The 16,791-nt window shown below is 40.2% G+C and overlaps 1 protein-coding gene across 3 annotated transcripts in view; it reads right to left on the bottom strand.

Moving 5' to 3' along the window:
• DCP2 (decapping mRNA 2) overlaps positions 1-15,607 on the bottom strand; it is a 54,766-nt gene extending 39,159 nt beyond the window's left edge. For all 3 annotated transcript variants that reach the window (XR_014261911.1, XR_014261912.1, XM_082455798.1), the window contains exons 1-2: positions 15,317-15,607; positions 2,717-2,868 (exon numbers count right to left, since the gene is read on the bottom strand). Coding sequence is in view for 1 of the 3 variants with exons in the window: in XM_082455798.1 (XP_082311924.1) it covers positions 2,717-2,868; positions 15,317-15,369 (205 nt within the window). In the remaining 2 variants the exon portion in view is untranslated. The remainder of the gene's footprint in view (positions 1-2,716; positions 2,869-15,316) is intronic.
• Positions 15,608-16,791: the final 1,184 nt, after the last annotated feature.

Raw genomic sequence — 16,791 nt, 5'->3', positions numbered from 1 at the left:
TAAATGGCAAAGGTGGGATGGCAACCCAAGTAATCTGGCTCCAGAGCTCATACTATTAACTTTTATTCTACATAGTCTCACCACTTCAATATCCCACAGGTACCACAAACCAACATGTCCATAACTGAGCCCATCATTCCCCCCCAAAATTTCTCCTCCATTATTTTTCTACAAATGGAATGGCACACCCATCCACTCAACTGTTCAAATCAGAAACCTGGATACCATCCTCAATTCCTTCTTCCACCTTTCCTCAAACATCCAAGTTAAGACAAATTTTACTCCTAAATACCACTGAAATTTAATCTCTTCTATTCACTTCTATCACAGGTTTCCATTTCTCACTCATAAATTAATGAAATAGCATCTTAACTAGGTTTCCAATCTCATGTTCCTCCAATTCACTGCCTACACTACTTCAGAGCTTCTTTCAAAACACCCCTAGAGAAATAAAGCAAATATGGCAAAAAGCTAACAATTGGTGAATACATAAAAAGGGTATAATGGCAGTTGATTGTAATATACTTTCAACTTCTCTGTAAGTTAAAATTTTTTCCCAAAAGTGAAGTTTTTTTTTCTTAAATCTCCTATATTCTTTTATTACTCTTACGGATAAAGTCCAAACAAACATGGCCTACAAGACCCTTCCTCCAAAGAAAACTTTTATCTAATTCCAAATCTGGGTTGGATTAGTCTCTTCGCTATTCCTACTGAACCCTATGCTACCTTATCAAAACCTAACAGACTGCAATGTAATCATGTCCTTTCCTGTCTGTAATCTTCTTAAAGACAGCAACCAAATCTACCTTGTTCACTGCACAATGCCTGGCACAGAGGAAGCACTCAATTATTGAATGAAGTCTACCACACTAGCAATAAGTTTTTTCCTCCACATAAATGAATTAAAAGAAACTTAACTAAAACAGAGGCTTTTTTTTTTTTTTAATAACAAGGAAAGTTTTTAAAACTCATGTGCATACACACACAAAATCTTACCCAGAACCCCAAAGTATATATAGTTGCTCTGGTAGAACCTAAGTCTATGCAAAACAGACCAAAACCGCAGAAGACAACTTTCCTGTTTTAATCATGTTTATAGCTCCTTAAAAGCAAAGTCTTCTATGATTTCTTCATAAAACCTGCTACCAAGACTTTAACAAAGACAGTGCTCAACGGTACTTCTATTCCCCTTTGATTTTTTCATTTACTTCTCCACATTTAATCTGTCTAACAGCTTGAGCATTTCTGCCACTGAAATCTGTCTCTTCTGTCTTTTCTTTGTAGTCCCTCTATTATGGTCAGGACCTTACTGCTCCATATCTCAAGTATTTAACAGTCCTTGTGGTTCAACCTGTCCTGCCAAATAAGTTTTCTTGAATACCATTTTCAAATGGTCTGAGTAATATGCTTGACTTAGCCTTGCTCAAAAACTTTCAATGGTTAACAGTAATGCAGAATAAACAGAGTTTCATCCATTTTCTACAGAACCCTAAGGGGTTCCTTATTTCATACAGCTCAAGAAAAAGCATAGGGAGCTGAGTATGAGGGTTATTTTACGTCACCTATCCCTACTCCAACTCTACTCCAACTGGTGTAGTACAGTGAACTTGTGGGTACAATTGCATCTGAGCACATGATTTATGGTTAAAAACAATGACCTAGAGAATAAAAATTAAAGCAGTTTGGCTCAAGATTTAAAACCCCACAAATTCCCCCTACATAACTTCCATCCATATCCCCTCTTGTATCCCTGTAAGAAACTCAATACAAACTAATTTACTTCCCAAAATATCCCTTATCCTTTCCAACTCTCCAATTTTGCTCAGTCCCTTTTCTTTACCTGCAACATATTTCCCACTCCAGCCTGTTTAGAAAATTCTATATTCCCTTAAAAATATAGCTTTGCCTAAAATCTTTCCACCTTTTGCCAAATTCTAAAAACACTTAGTTTATTAAGAAGCATTAGCAGTTCATCAATTTTTTTGCCTTGTGACATAGCTTCTTTTATAATCTTAAATATTCATGTCAATCTTATAATTAATAAATGATGACATGTTTCTATTTTATTTGTAAATAGGGAGGAACAAAAGCTTCTCTAAAGGCAAGGACTTCTTTGAATTTGCCACAGACCCAAAAACTGCTTTGAACACAGCAAGTACTCAATAATTATTTAAGAATTTCTATCCCAGAAAGGTAGTAATCTGAATAAAGATCATCCAGTTAAGTGGAACAGCGAGAGGAATGTAAAAAACAGATCAGTCCTAGAAATAGGCTGGCTACATTTGAAAAAAAAGAAAATCAAATTTAATTCTAATTATCACTGCACATTTTAGGGGGTCCTCAACACAAAAATAAGAATACAGTTGGCCCCCCAGTATCCAGATGTAGGACCCGCAGATACCGAGGACTGACTGTACTTTGCCATTTTACACAGTCTAAGGAACTTGAGCATCCATGGATTTTCGTATCCTGCGGGAAGGGGCGTGGTCCTGGAACCATCCCCATAAATATCGAGGTACAACCATACTATCAAACTGTGCCTATCACAATCAGGCACAAACCATATATATATGTTTTACATTTTTGACAATTTTTAGAAATCAAGTATGTTTTATCTAAAAGGTTATAAATCTCAACGACAAGCAAAAGAAAATTTGTGCTAAAATACCTTATTAATAAGAATGAAAGACATTCATTATAGTAATAAAAAGGATATCAGCTTTAGCAAAGTCTCTTATCCCACACTGAGGTAATCCTGGTGTGTTCTGCATGTAGAAATCCAAGTAAAACCAATGGGCAAGTTCAATCTGAAAACACACTCGGATAGCATTGTCTCTTTCCTCGCTGGGAATATGCAAAATAAATCGGCTGTCAAAAACAAAAAACATACAAAAATTACATTTACAAACCATAACAATTTATTTTAACTTTTTTAATTGCTTCACTCCTGACCCACCAACATAGAAAAGGGACCCAGAGCAGTACTGATCAAGGAAACAAAACTGGCAGGAAATTACTACAGGGAAGATGAGTCTTTTAAAAAAAAAAAAAAAGAGATATCACATGTATCTCATTCATAATAGAATTTTTTTAAGAGGCCATCTACCCTCTGTTCACAAGTACAGAGATAAACTTAAGAGCTCTCCAACAATAAATTAAAGGTAAGCAAGAAAACAAACTTCACTAGGATTCCCTCCCATGTCTGGTAATATTTTCAAACAATATATACAAATATATTCATATACTCAAATAGAAAGATGTTAGCTGCTTAATCTTCCTATTTAAAGTATTACAAAAAAATATTAAAGAAATCATTAATAGACCAGATTTCCCAAAAAGCTCATCTGAAGAACCTGAGTTCAAAATAACTTTCAAATACACTCACTTTTAAAAAAACCTAAATTGTCTTTTCCAAGTACATTCAGAGGGAGGAAGGGACATTTATTTTAATACATAGTATAAGTGTGCACTATATTATATACACATATGTATATATATAATTAAGATAATTAACCCCTTTTTTATGCAACAAGTCAAAATTTATGTGATCTACAAGACTCATTAAGCAACCACCATTAAGCTTCTTCCACGCTTAGCATTTTTGTAACTTTTTTTCCAGCAACCTTTAAAGACTGAACTACATAAAAGAAATCCACTGGTTTTTAGAGTCATTTTCTAAAATTAAAAACAGCATCACCCAGTTTGATCACTTACACTATTCACTAGCTGTGGTGCTAAATGTTCTTTGTTGTTTTCAAGTTTCAAATCAAACCTCAAAAAAAAAAAATGCTTTTAAATTATAAAAATAATGTAGCATTCCAACAGGGGATTGAATAAGTAAATGTTAAGACAAATGTATGTATGATAATCTACAATTCAATATAGAAAAACAATGGGGAAAGGAGCTTAAAACTGCATCTACACTAAAACCAAGACATGTAACATGCAATGCTAATGGCATAATCTAAGATATAAAAATCTGAGCTCTTCCATACGGCATTCAAGATCCAGTGCCTGCTCACCTGCACCGCCTCTATCACTCTGTAAGGTTCTTTATACCCAGTGATACCTAATTCTTAGTAATGTCCGAAATTGCCATCCACATACTATATCTATTCCCTTCTCTTGTCCATCTAGCAAACTTATAATTCATCCCTCATGACTTAACAAACACTGTATCTCCTATATAGGTATATCAGACTCCTCTGAACAGATTTATAAACTCTTTCAACTCCTCCATTATAGTAATTATCTAATTTTTACTATTACTGTCCATAAACTCTTCCAAATTACTTCACTGAGATATCTTTGCATACTTTTATTCCCATAGTCTAGCAAATTGTCTGCATATACTTACAGTGACTTACTGATAGTTACAATTTATCTTTGAAAGGTAAGATGGAGTAAGCACACTCCACTCTGTCCCTCCCATAAAACGTAGCTATAAAACCGGGACAAAGTACATGGAGCAGCTGTTTGAGGACTGTGAAAAGTAAACAGCAGGAGAAAGATTGGGGAAGATGATGAATATCCAAATTTACCATTTCTCACCCTCCAATATCCCCTAGCTGGATTGGGGGTTAGAAGTGACCTCCAAAAGCCCTCAAGGATCAAGAAAGGCATCTAAAGGAATCTATTAACACTCGGAGACAGTGGGGGAAATTCCCCCTCTCTTTTCTCCATTCTCTCATGCCCCAGCGCCCAAGCAATGCCACACTGGTTAGACTTGGCAGCAACAGTGGCTGTAACAGAGATCCACAGAGACTAAAACTTTGATGGACGGGAACCTTCCTCTCCGATAGCAAGAGCTGGGAGGTCCCAAGAGATTAGAGCCAACGTCCAGTGCTTATTTTACTTCTAACCTCCAGCTGGTTGGTCCCAGGCATGAGCAGAGTCACATGAAATGTGTGGTAGAGCGCCTTTCCATTTTTGCCATTTTTCAATATTCAATTTCCTCAAAAAGGGGAGCCAAGAAGTACCAGGGAGATAGCAGAAAAGGAACAGCTCAGGAAAATGGTCCCACGAAATTGTTTATGAACTCTGAGGCTCAACCCCAAACTGCACAAACTTGGATTAGAATACAAACAGCATACCACACACTTTGTGAGCTGAACTATGTATGAGACAGACCATTGCCCAAGTCTCAGACTAGCCAGTAGATGATACACAAAGACAAAAAGCACTGCAAAAACTAGCCTTCTTTTATCTGATTTTATTTAACTTACACCAAGTCTCAAAAAAAACACCTGTCTGCTATTTCTTACTTTCTCAGTTTGGGACATTTTCTATTGATTTCCATTATGGAAGCTGAAGAATTCACAACTCCAGTCCTCCCACTCTCATTCTACACACCATTCTCATCTCTCCATCTTCCCAACAAAATGGTATCTTAGTTTGGTTAGTTTGTTAACTTCAGCACTATTGACACCTGGAACTGATAACTGTATGTTGAGAGGAGCTGTCCTGTGTGCTGTAGGTGTTTAGCAGCATCCGTAGCCTCTGCTTATTAGATGTCAATAGCACTCTCCAGTAAGCTGTGACAACCAAAAAGATCTCCAGCCACTGCCAAAGTTCCCTGAGGAGAGCAAAATCACTCCCAGTTGATAACCACCGGGTTAGATAAAAAATTCAGTCTTTACATTACTATGACTCTGCAAACGCAATTCACGACTAAGCCATGTGACAAGCTACGATTGTTTTCCCTTTTAAGCACAATCCTTTGTTCTCCCACTAATTAATAAATGTCTTGTCATTGTCTTTGCTTTGTTTTCTCTATACTTGTCACTAACTCAATCGTCCACTAGCTTCCTAAATTTTTTTTCTCAAGATGTTAATTCAGACACATCGGTTTCATCTTGAAGACTATCCCTGAGCCTTCTGATCTGTTCCAGTCTGGAGTGGTTGTCACTTCACATAATACACATCTGTCATCCTATACTATCCTTTCACTAGCATCCTATAGTTCCCAACGCTTCCATCCTGTATTTTTTTTTTTTATAAATGTATTTTATTTATTTATTTTTGGCTACATTGGGTCTTCGTTGCTGTGCGCGGGCTTTCTCTAGTTTCGGCGAGCAGGGGCTACTCTTCGTTGCGGTGCGCGGTCTTCTCATTGCAGTGGCTTCTCTTCCGTGCAGAGCACGGGCTCTAGGCATGCAGGCTTCAGTAGTTGTGGCACGCTAACTCAGTAGTTGTGGCTCGCAGGCTCTAGAGCACAGGCTCAGTAGTTGTGGCGCACGGGCTTAGTTGCTCCACGGCATGTGGGATCTTCCCCGGACCAGGGCTCGAACCCGTGTCCCCTGCATTGGCAGGCAGATTCTTAAGCACTGCGCCACCAGGGAAGTCCCATCCTGAATTTAGATCTCATGTTTCTTATATCCTGTCTTCCTCCTAATTAATGTACTTCCTATTTTCACGAAGTACATCCTCCCATGCCTTCTGGAAAAAGGATGCAGGGGAGATTAATATTAAGACATGGTGAATTTGAGAATATTTTTATCCTCACACTTGACACTTTGGCTAGGTAAAGAATTCCAGGTTGGAAATCATTTTCCTTCAGAATCCTGAAGACAGTGCCCACTCCTGCCAGCCTATAATTTTGATGTGAAGACTGAAGCCACTCAGATTCCTTTGTCCAACCTGTTTTTTCAGACTGTAAGCTTCCAGGTTCTTCCTTCTATCCTCAATGTTCTGAAATTTCCCAGTTGTCTATTATTCATCTACTGCATCACCCATTCAATGGACTTTACCTATTTAGAAACTCACCTCCTTCAGTACTAAAGGACCTCATGGACTGATCCTTTGATTCTTCACTTTTCTCTGATATTTCCTATCTTTAATTTCTCAAGCCCCCTTACTTTGGGGAAACGGTCTCTTGCAAGCCATCTATTGAGGTTTTTGTTTCTACTCTCATATTTAAAATTCCAAAGGCTATTTTTAATTGTTTAAATTATGCTTTCACAGATAAATCTGTTATTCCATGACTGTAAAAACCTACCTATCTAAGGAGATCAATGTAGTTTTGAGGGGTTTTTTTGTTTTAAAGTTTTCTTCTACCTGCATAGTTTGATTCTTTTCAGTTGCTTTTTTTGTTCTTGTTAGTTTTATGCTCTACCTTTTGTGTTAAGAGGCCTATTTCAGATGTTCGTATTTAATGTGATAGACCACAAAGCTAATTAGGAAGGTTGTCAAACTATGAGGCACCATTTAAGGTGATCAGGCTGAGCCATTTAATCAAGATACCTCCAGTGTTAGTATCTTTAGGTGTTTCCTCATGGGCTAGTCAGATCACCTAGACAAGAACCTTCCAATCTCCTATCTGGAGGGTAAAGCCCAGGCTGCCACATTCTGGGAGCTGAGCAGGGGAAGAAGGATGGTTTTCAATATGTATACAGGATGCATAAACTCACTTCTGCCACTTTTCAATATTCTCTAATTCTGAAGTAGACTACTACAGTAGTCTTTCACTCTGTCAGGTCTGCTAAGTCATATGCCACTTTCCCTTCTGCTGTATAGTTTCCAAGTTTTGTTGCTCATCCCTTCACCCAATCTTCCTTTTCTTGTGGGGTTATGCATTTAAAATTGTTAAACTTTACTCTTTTTGTGGAGTAGATGTTTGTGTTCAATCTACTATTTTTAACTAGAAATTTGCATTTCAGACTTCCCTGGTGGTGCAGTGGTTAAAAATCCACCTGCCAATGCAGGGGACATGGGTTCGAGCCCTGGTCCAGGAAGATCCCACATGCCACGGAGCAACTAAGCCCGTGCGCCACAACTACTGAGCCTGCGAGCCACAACTACTGAGCCCGAGTGCCACAACTACTGAAGCCCACGTGCCTAGAGCCTGTGCTCCACAACAAAAGAAGCCACCACAATGAGGAGCCCGCACACCGCAATGAAGAGTAGCCCCCGCTCGCCACAACTAGAGAAAGCCCGCGTGCAGCAACTAACACCCAACGAAGCCAAAAATAAATTAATAAAATAAGTAAAATTTTTTAAAAATTTGCATTTCAACAAATTTCTAGAGGATACTAACCACAATCTAAAATGGGGTAAGAAAGTGCCTAAGACAGAGAAATCCAATCCCATTCCTATCCCAATCCAGAAAAGCCCCAAATGAAGAAAGGTAAGCTGGAAGATGAGAAGAAATAAAACTTTTAAAAAGGGTAACAGAGAGGTCTATTTATGTAATAGAAGAACATCCACTCTTCTTTCATTCCTCTGACAGTCAGGAGTTTCTCCTACAAAAGGTGGGAGAAGGAGGAACAACACCCAAGGCCCTTTTCTAACTTTAGCAGATAGGTTTGAGTGTTGGCACCCCAAAGCAAAACTCCTACACACTGGTATTCAAGGGTCTCCCAGCGTAAAGGTCAGCTCCCTATCTACTCTCATAAAGAAGCCTATCAGTCTCCCAGCGTAAAGGTCAGCTCCCTATCTACTCTCATAAAGAAGCCTATCAACAAGTTAAGTCCCTCTACAGCCTCATCTTAAATATGAAACAGCAACCAAAACTCACCCAACGTCTAAGGAAAATCTAATTCGTGACAAAGAAAAAATTAAACACGTTAAAAAACTGGTTGTGAAGAAAAGACAGTGTTGAGGATATCTCCTGGAACCTTGGTACTGAAAGTGTGGACCCTGGAGCACCTGGAAACATAACTGTGAAAAGAAAAAGAGACATTTCAGTCACATACGGACTCAGAAAGTTTACTCTCTAATGACCCCCTCAAAGAAAATTACTTTAGAATGTACACCAGCTAAACAAGAATGAAAACCAAGAAAGCATAAAACAGGATTCAAGAAAGAAAAGATATAACCTGGGAGAGCTGGGAAAGGGAATTCTAGTGTGCCACTTGTTTGGCAAGACTAAGAAGCAACCAGTCCAGATTAGACTAAGAGAGTGGAAATCTCCAAAATGGCATTCTCCAGGAAAAAAGAATTCGGTAGAACAGTAGATACTAGTATGACTGAGGGTAAGACCAAGGATATAATAATGGAGCAGGGACTTCCCTCGTGGTACAGTGGTTAAGAATCCGCCTGCCAAGGAAGGGGACACGGGTTCGAGCCCTGGTCCGGGAAGATCCCACATGCCGCGGAGCAACTAAGCCCGTGTGCCACAACTACTGAGCCTGCGCTCTAGAGCCCATGAGCCACAACTACTGAGCCCGCGCACCTAGAGCCCGTGCTCTGCAACAAGAGAATCCACCGCAATGAGAAGACCGCGTGCCGCAACGAACAGTAGCCCCCGCTCACCGCCACTAGAGAAAGCGTGCACACAGCAACAAAGACCCAACACAGCCAAAAATACAAAAATAAATTAAAAACTTAAAAAAATAAAAAATAATCTTTAAAAAAAATAAAAAATAAAGGAGCAGATGAGGGGGTGATGGTGGACGGCAGCAAGAAACTTTGGGCATGTTGGGGGAGAAGGGTAAATGTACAAGAGAATCACAGTCCAAACATGAAGCAAAAAGTCAAAATTAGAACAAAAGGGGAAAAAATTATTTCAAGAATAGCTAGAAGGAATCAGGGAATAGTGAACAAATCATATGCTTCCTTCTCCAAAAGAAAAATTAAACTGTATTATTTTGAGCAATTCGTAGAATGTAAGAAAAGAGAATTCATTAGGACATTCATTCTCTTTCAAGATTCTTACAAAAGGATCTTGACTATGGCCAGATGGAAAAGAAACAAAATCCTAACCATTGTAGACTTGCCTCTACTGTGAAAAATATTTACATAGTAATAATGTATAACAAATGCCATTATTATTATTCAGCTTTTGCTATCAACCAGTAGCAAAACGTATAAGATTTCATAAGGTTACAAAATGTAATGTAACTACTATCAATCTTAATTTCTATTTTAAGTTCACCTGGATAGAAACTGAGGGAATGGGTAAGAAATGGAAGAAATGATGGGGCACTAACTGCCTCACCTTATCAAATACAGACTCAAGAGACACTGAAGTCCGTAAAACAGAAATATAATTTTAAGTATATTAAAGTCACGAAGGTAACCAATGGAACAATTTAAAATAGTGATATAACTGTATTGGAAGTAGGACAAGGGCAACAGTAAGTGTAAACTAAACCCTCACTTAATAATCTACCAAGATTGGGCTTCCCTGGTGGCGCAGCGGTTGGGAATCTGCCTGCCAATGCAGGGGACACGGGTTCGAGCCCTGGTCTGGGAAGATCCCACATGCCGGTAGAGCAACTAGGCCCGTGAGCCACAATTACTGAGCCTGCGCGTCTGGAGCCTGTGCTCCGCAACAAGAGAGGCCACGACAGTGAGAGGCCCGCGCACCGCGATTAGGAGTGGCCCCCGCTTGCCGCAGCTAGAGAAAGCCCTCGCACAGAAACGAAGACCCAACACAGCCAAAAATAAATATAAATAAATAAAAATTAAAAAAAAAAAAAAATCTACCAAGATACACTAAATCCTCAGTCTAATATCTAAAGTTGATAGAAACTGGTGCAAGTATACTTTAAAATATTGAAATATCCACCAGAAAACTGAACACAAAACAGGTAAAAGTCTGGAGAGCAGAACTGGGATAAAAGGGGTAGGGCAAGAGACTGCTGCTTTTCATTTTATAAATTCATCTGTACTGTTTGATTTTTTTTTAAACCTTACAGATGAGTACATTTTTAATACTGAAAGGCTAACTTCTTTAAGAAACTTTGTAAGAAATAGGAAATTTTGATACAGGAAAATTAAACTTCAATGCTTTCATTCTGTGAATGTTTTTGATCTGTTTTAAAGATTTAAGTGTTTGTATATACATACATATGTATATTTTAATAGCTAAAATAAAATGCTTTCCACAATATTTTGTTATGGTAAAAATTTCTCCACCTAACAAAAATGTCACCTTTCCAATGTTCCCACAGATAGACAAAGCATTAGCACAAGGACTACAATTAATACAAAAATGTTTCCGGTGAACTGAACACTAAGATGGCAAGATGAAGATAAACACAAATTATTTAATTAACCTATGCGATCACCAAAATAGCAGCAACATTAGTTGCTAGAAAATACCTTTCTCCTTTTAACACTGGAGTGGCTTTACAATTTAATTCTTAACGAGGCTTATAAAAAACTCCAAACACTTCTTTAAGAGAAATAACTTACCAAACTGCAGTTTTCAGTTTTTACTTTAAAAACATGCTTTCCAAATATTTAATAAGATAATTTAAATAGTACTGAAAAACTACGTATTTTACTTTTAATGTCAAAAATCATGGCGCACCAAAGGCAAATATCACCATAAAATGGTGCTGATTTACTTTTTTACATACACCTACATGTTTTATTATAAAGTAATTTTGGTTCACTAAAGCATTTTAGACCAGAGTCTTCCCTTCCTCTCCTCCAATTCCATTTCACCCAGAAGTCACCAGTTTTATCAGTTTGGTGTATATATTACTTTCAGACTTCTCCTGTGCATGCACACAAACATACATATACAAAACATTTAAAAATTTGTTTTAACAAAGGGCATAAAATGACTAGTTATTACCCTCAGTAGTAATATTGTGTACATTTTCAAGACACAAACATTTTCCTTCAGTTTACTGTTTGCTAACTGCCTGAGGAATTTCTAATGGCTGCACAGTATTCCTGTAAATGATATGTCCCATATTCAACCACCTGAAAAATAACATTTCATGTCTTAGGTTATAAGCTGTCTAATGGTTATAAAGTCACATCTTGAAAATTTAAGTCTCTTGCTCTAATGTTTCACATAAAAATCACTCTCAAATTTTACATTCCTCCAAAACATATTACTATATGGTCAATAACTGACATAGACAAGATTAGCAGGACTATGTAATTTATCAAAAATCAAAATAACACAAAGCAAAAAGACCCTTACAGGTACTGATCATAAGAAGTAAAACTGGAGAAGACACAAAGAGAGTAAAAACAAGAGTCAAGACCAAACTTATAAATCAGCAGGTACTTAAAAAAGAAGTACAGGACTTCCCTGGTGGCGCAGGGGTTAAGAACCCATCTGCCAATACAGGGGCACGGGTTCAAGCCCTGGTCCGGGAAGATCCCACATGACGCGGAGCAACTAAGCCCGTGAGCCACAACTACTGAGCCTGCACTCTAGAGCCCAAGAGCCACAACTACTGAGCCCATGCGCCACAACTACTGAAGCCCATGCTCCACAACAAGAGAAGCCTGTGCACCGCAATAAAGAGTAGTCCCCGCTCACTGCAACTAGAGAAAGCCTGGGCACAGCAACAAAGACCCAACGCAGCCATACATACATACATGTGTAAATAAATAAATTAGGGCTTCCCTGGTGGCGCAGTGGTTGAGAATCTGCCTGCCAATGCAGGGGACGCGGGTACGAGCCCTGGTCTGGGAAGATCCCACATGCCGCGGAGCAACTAGACCCGTGAACCACAACTACTGAGCCTGCACGTCTGGAGCCTGTGCTCCGCAACAAGAGAGGCCGCGATAGTGAGAGGCCCGCGCACCACGATGAAGAGTGGCCCCCGCTCGCCGCAACTAGAGAAAAGCCCTCGCACAGAAATGAAGACCCAACACAGCCAAAAATAATAAATTTTTAAATAAATAAAAATTTTAAAAATCTTTAATCAACAAAGATATTATAAATATTAACTTGAAAAATGGTATTACTTTTAAAACCTCAAGTTTTAAGAAATGGTTATTTGGTTTTAAAACGGAGCAGGAGCCTTCCTGGGAAAAGACATCCCCACCCCCTATCAGTCACCTCTTATTCATAGAAAAGTTTTACCCTCCTAGACTAAATTTGGTTCGGAGAAGCAAGAAAATGCAGAAACAAAGGAAAGCAGTCTAGCATGACAAAATGATAATGGCTTAGCCATAAAACGAAGTCAAGGACCTTTAGTTCCTCCTCAAGGCCTATAGATAATATCCTGAGCCGTATCCCAAAGTTGTTTTGCAGAAACTAAAACCCCCACCAGGTGGAAGAAGTCAACTGCATGCTAACCACCAGCAAGCAGACCTCAGACCCTTGAAACCAGGTTGATAATTTGAGATTCCTAAAATGCCACCCTGTTACCTCACCACCAACCTATCAGAAGGATGTCCACGAGCTGATGACTCACCCTGGACCCTTTCCCTCATCTTGCCTTTAAAAACCCTTCCCTGAAAGCCATTGGGGAGTTTGTCTTTTGCGCATGAACTGTCCATTCTTCCTTGCATGGCCCAGCAATAAATGCAGTACTTCCCTTCAACCACAACCAGTGTCAGTATAGGCTTTGCTGCACGTCAGGCAAGTAGACGCAAGTTTGGTTTGGTAACAGTTTCACTATTAGTTTAACAAGTGGCTAGCCCTAATTTTTAAACACATCATTCTTACAGAGCCAAAACACAGTGATTACAAAAAATTTTCTTAAAGGAAAAAAAGAAATATTTCTCTGTTCCAAAAAATTTGTATAAAATAGTTTAAATACACCAACTAGAAAAACAAGAATCTTTATTTAACACAACAGATGTTTAACATGAAGTCTACAAAACACAACACCATTATTTTTAAGTAAGATTACACACATAAAATCAACCACCTTCATAATGGTGATATGACTTCTTTAAATGATGTAATCCTCCGTAATATACAAAATAAACCCAATACTAATGGGACAATTAGTTTAGATGCCTGTAAAAAGTATAAGATTACCCATCTTTTCTAAATCACCTGTATCCCTATTAATTCATACATAAACAATTGCTCACCTTTCCAAATACTACTCATATTTAATTTTTCTAACTATAAAATGTACATCCTCTAAAAAATCTTGGAAACATGAATAAGAAGATAAAAATCATAATCCCACATCTGGTATATGTTCTTCCAGTCATTTACCTAAGACAGACATCAAACCTCTTTTTTTCTTAAGAAAAATGATCATAGAAAATGAGTGCCTTTTAAGTGGTTCATTCGAGTCTATCTTATTCCAAAAGTTATAATCATACCATCACTAAAGAAGTACAGTGATGTTAATTCTCAGTGGTTGCAGAACTAGTCTATTTACTTATCTACATGTACTTTTCTTTTGTGAGGATATAACATTAGACTTGACTTTCTATTTCATCCACCTGCGTAGGAAAAAAAGCAGACATTAAAGAGAAAAAGCCCTAGGTCTTAAATCTTGATTTTCTAAATTAAGATGAATGTGACCTTGTGTAAATTACAACCTGAGTCTGTCAGATGAAAATGGAAAAAACTGCACCTACCAAGTAGGGTGGTTTCGAGGATTAAATGATACATGTGAAGAGAGCAGCCAGTGCCTGCCTGGCACTCAGTAATAACTCAACAAGTATTAGCTCTTCCTTTCCCATTAAAAGAGGCGTGAATGCGACACAACTACTAAAAGTCAGACTTTTAGACATAAATACGTGAAATGTGTTTTAATCAGAGCTTTCACTCATTTGTAATTAAAATTACTTCACAACCCACTTACACCGACGACAACTCAGGGTATTACTGCACCAAAAATATTTCCTTTTCCTGAAGTAAAATTTTAAGGCCATTTTACACTTGCTTGGCTATCTGAAATCATAGCCAACAAGAGAGAAGAACGCAGGAAATTTCTCTTGTAAAAGTACTCCAGGAGTTAAAACCCAGCGGTTGAGAATTTCCTTTAAGAAGGATAATTAAGAGATTGGGGGTGGCGGGGGTGGGTGGGGAAAGCAACTCCAGACTTTTTTCCCCACTTCCAATGATAAGTTTGGGGATGAACAAAAGAATAATTCTTTACAGCAATTTACAGAGAACGCCACGGACCCATAAGAATACTCCGGGGAAAAGGTAAATTTGAAAATTGCTCCCTGCGTAGGTCCGAGAACCTGGGATTCTAAGACTTAAAAACCTTGGAGTCTTTCAACAGAATTGGGGAAATGTGATGGAGGGAGGAGGGGGTAAAACGGTCTGTGAAAGCCGGAGAGCCAGAAAAAGCAATGGGAGGGGGGAGGGGCTGCCCCAAAATGCCAAAGATCCAGGCTTTGGCGAAGCGGCTTCGCTTGCGGGGAAACCAAAGTAGCTGGGGAACTAAGAAAATGAGGAAATTCCAGCGCTGCGCGAGGAGGAATTGGAGGGGGGCGTGAGAAACAGGGAGGCTGCGGCGGAAAAAGAGGGGTGGTGTCGTCCGAGATAAGGGTCGACGGGGAAAGGGAGCAGCGGCGGGACCGGAAAGCCCGGACAAGGATGTGAGCCGGAGGAGGAGACGCGGAGGCGTCCGGGGTCGCCGAAACTTAGAAAAAAAGAGCAGGGGACGACAGGGGGCCGGAGCAGCGCGGGGCGCCCCAGTACCTGCAGAGATCGTCCAGGACGCTGCAGGGAATCTCCACCCGTTTGGTCTCCATGATGAGGACCCACAGCAGGAGCAGTGCATCCCGGCTCCGCACGGCCGGGGACCGAGGGTACGGCACGGAGAGCAGGCGACGACGGCGGCGACGGCGACGGCGGCGGCGGCGGCGGTTCCAACGAAAACGAGAGGGGGAAGGGGCGGGACCCGCTCACTTCCGCCCGGCTCCCTCAGCCTGGGACCCCGAGGCAGGGCCGCGGTGCGGGGGCGGAGCCCCGGGAGCCACGCCCCTGCTCTGCTTGAAAGGCCCAATGGGAAGCTGGAGAACCGGCAGCCTGAGCAAACTAAGCCAATGAGACGTTTGTTTATTGGTCCGTCGGCTCCAATCCGTCTTCAAGCTGCTCAGTTGCTACTCAGAAAACCAACTTCCCGCCGCCTTGGACTGGGCCTTGAGGTGGATAGACGCATGCGCACCCTGCCTCCTTCGCACTATTAGGAAGTCTGGAGGGCTCAGGTTTTCCCACTAGATCCCAAGACCAATATCCAGGAGTTCGGCGTGGTCTGCACCTCCGCTCCGTGACCGAGCAGGCGCTCCGACCTCTGTACTGCAGAGCCCGTGGGCGCTTTCAGCACGAGTGTGCATGCGTGGTTCCTGTCACCAGATATCCCGCACACACACTTACCGCCGCCCCCAGCAACTCCAGGCCAATGGCTGTGTCTCCTTTCGCTACAAACCCCCAAGAGAGTTGTCATTTTTGTGGTGGCTCACCTCGTTCACTCTGCGGGCACCCAACCCTGACTGTGAAGACAAGGGACTTTACCCCAGTATTTGACACCCTGTAAGATCTCAGAAAATATGAATTGATTGAACCTGAACTTGGGAATCTGCATTCCACCTCCTGCACGCTCACACCACTCCAACTGTCTAGTCCTCATTCATTCCACATCTTGCTTATTGGAGTCCAATCCATTTGGGATCCTTGGAGACACTCTGGATGCATCCATTTCTCAACTTGCTCCTTTTGTATCAGACCCACAGGCCCACACACACCTGCTCAGTCGTGAGTTCAGTCCGTTCTGCCATTTAATCTCCCATCTTTTAATTTCTGTTAAAATGCTCACTGCCTTTACATCAGGTTCGCATTATTTCTTCTCACTAGTCTAAGAGCTGCCTAACCAGTACCTCCTCCACCTCCATTCTTAGACTGTACACCTGCCCAGGTTTTGTTTTGTTTTGTCCAGATATGAACAGGTTACTATCTTTTCAGCTTCTGATAGCCCACCCACATCAGCTTCTGATGTACGTTCAAGCCCAAACTTGGTATAGGAGCCCTGTTACCATCTATTTTACTCTCCTATTTTCCACCTTTGTTCTTTTTGCTTTTTATCGGAAGATTCCTCAAGTTTATTTTCCAGCCATCTATAGTTTTTACTTTTCTAGAATTTTCTTTCGTTCTTCAAATCGCTCTTCGTCGTGGTG

Source organism: Balaenoptera physalus (assembly GCF_965194825.1).
Source record: "Balaenoptera physalus genome assembly, chromosome: 3".
NCBI lineage: Eukaryota > Metazoa > Chordata > Mammalia > Artiodactyla > Balaenopteridae > Balaenoptera > Balaenoptera physalus.
This window is presented reverse-complemented; position numbering and strand designations above follow the sequence as displayed.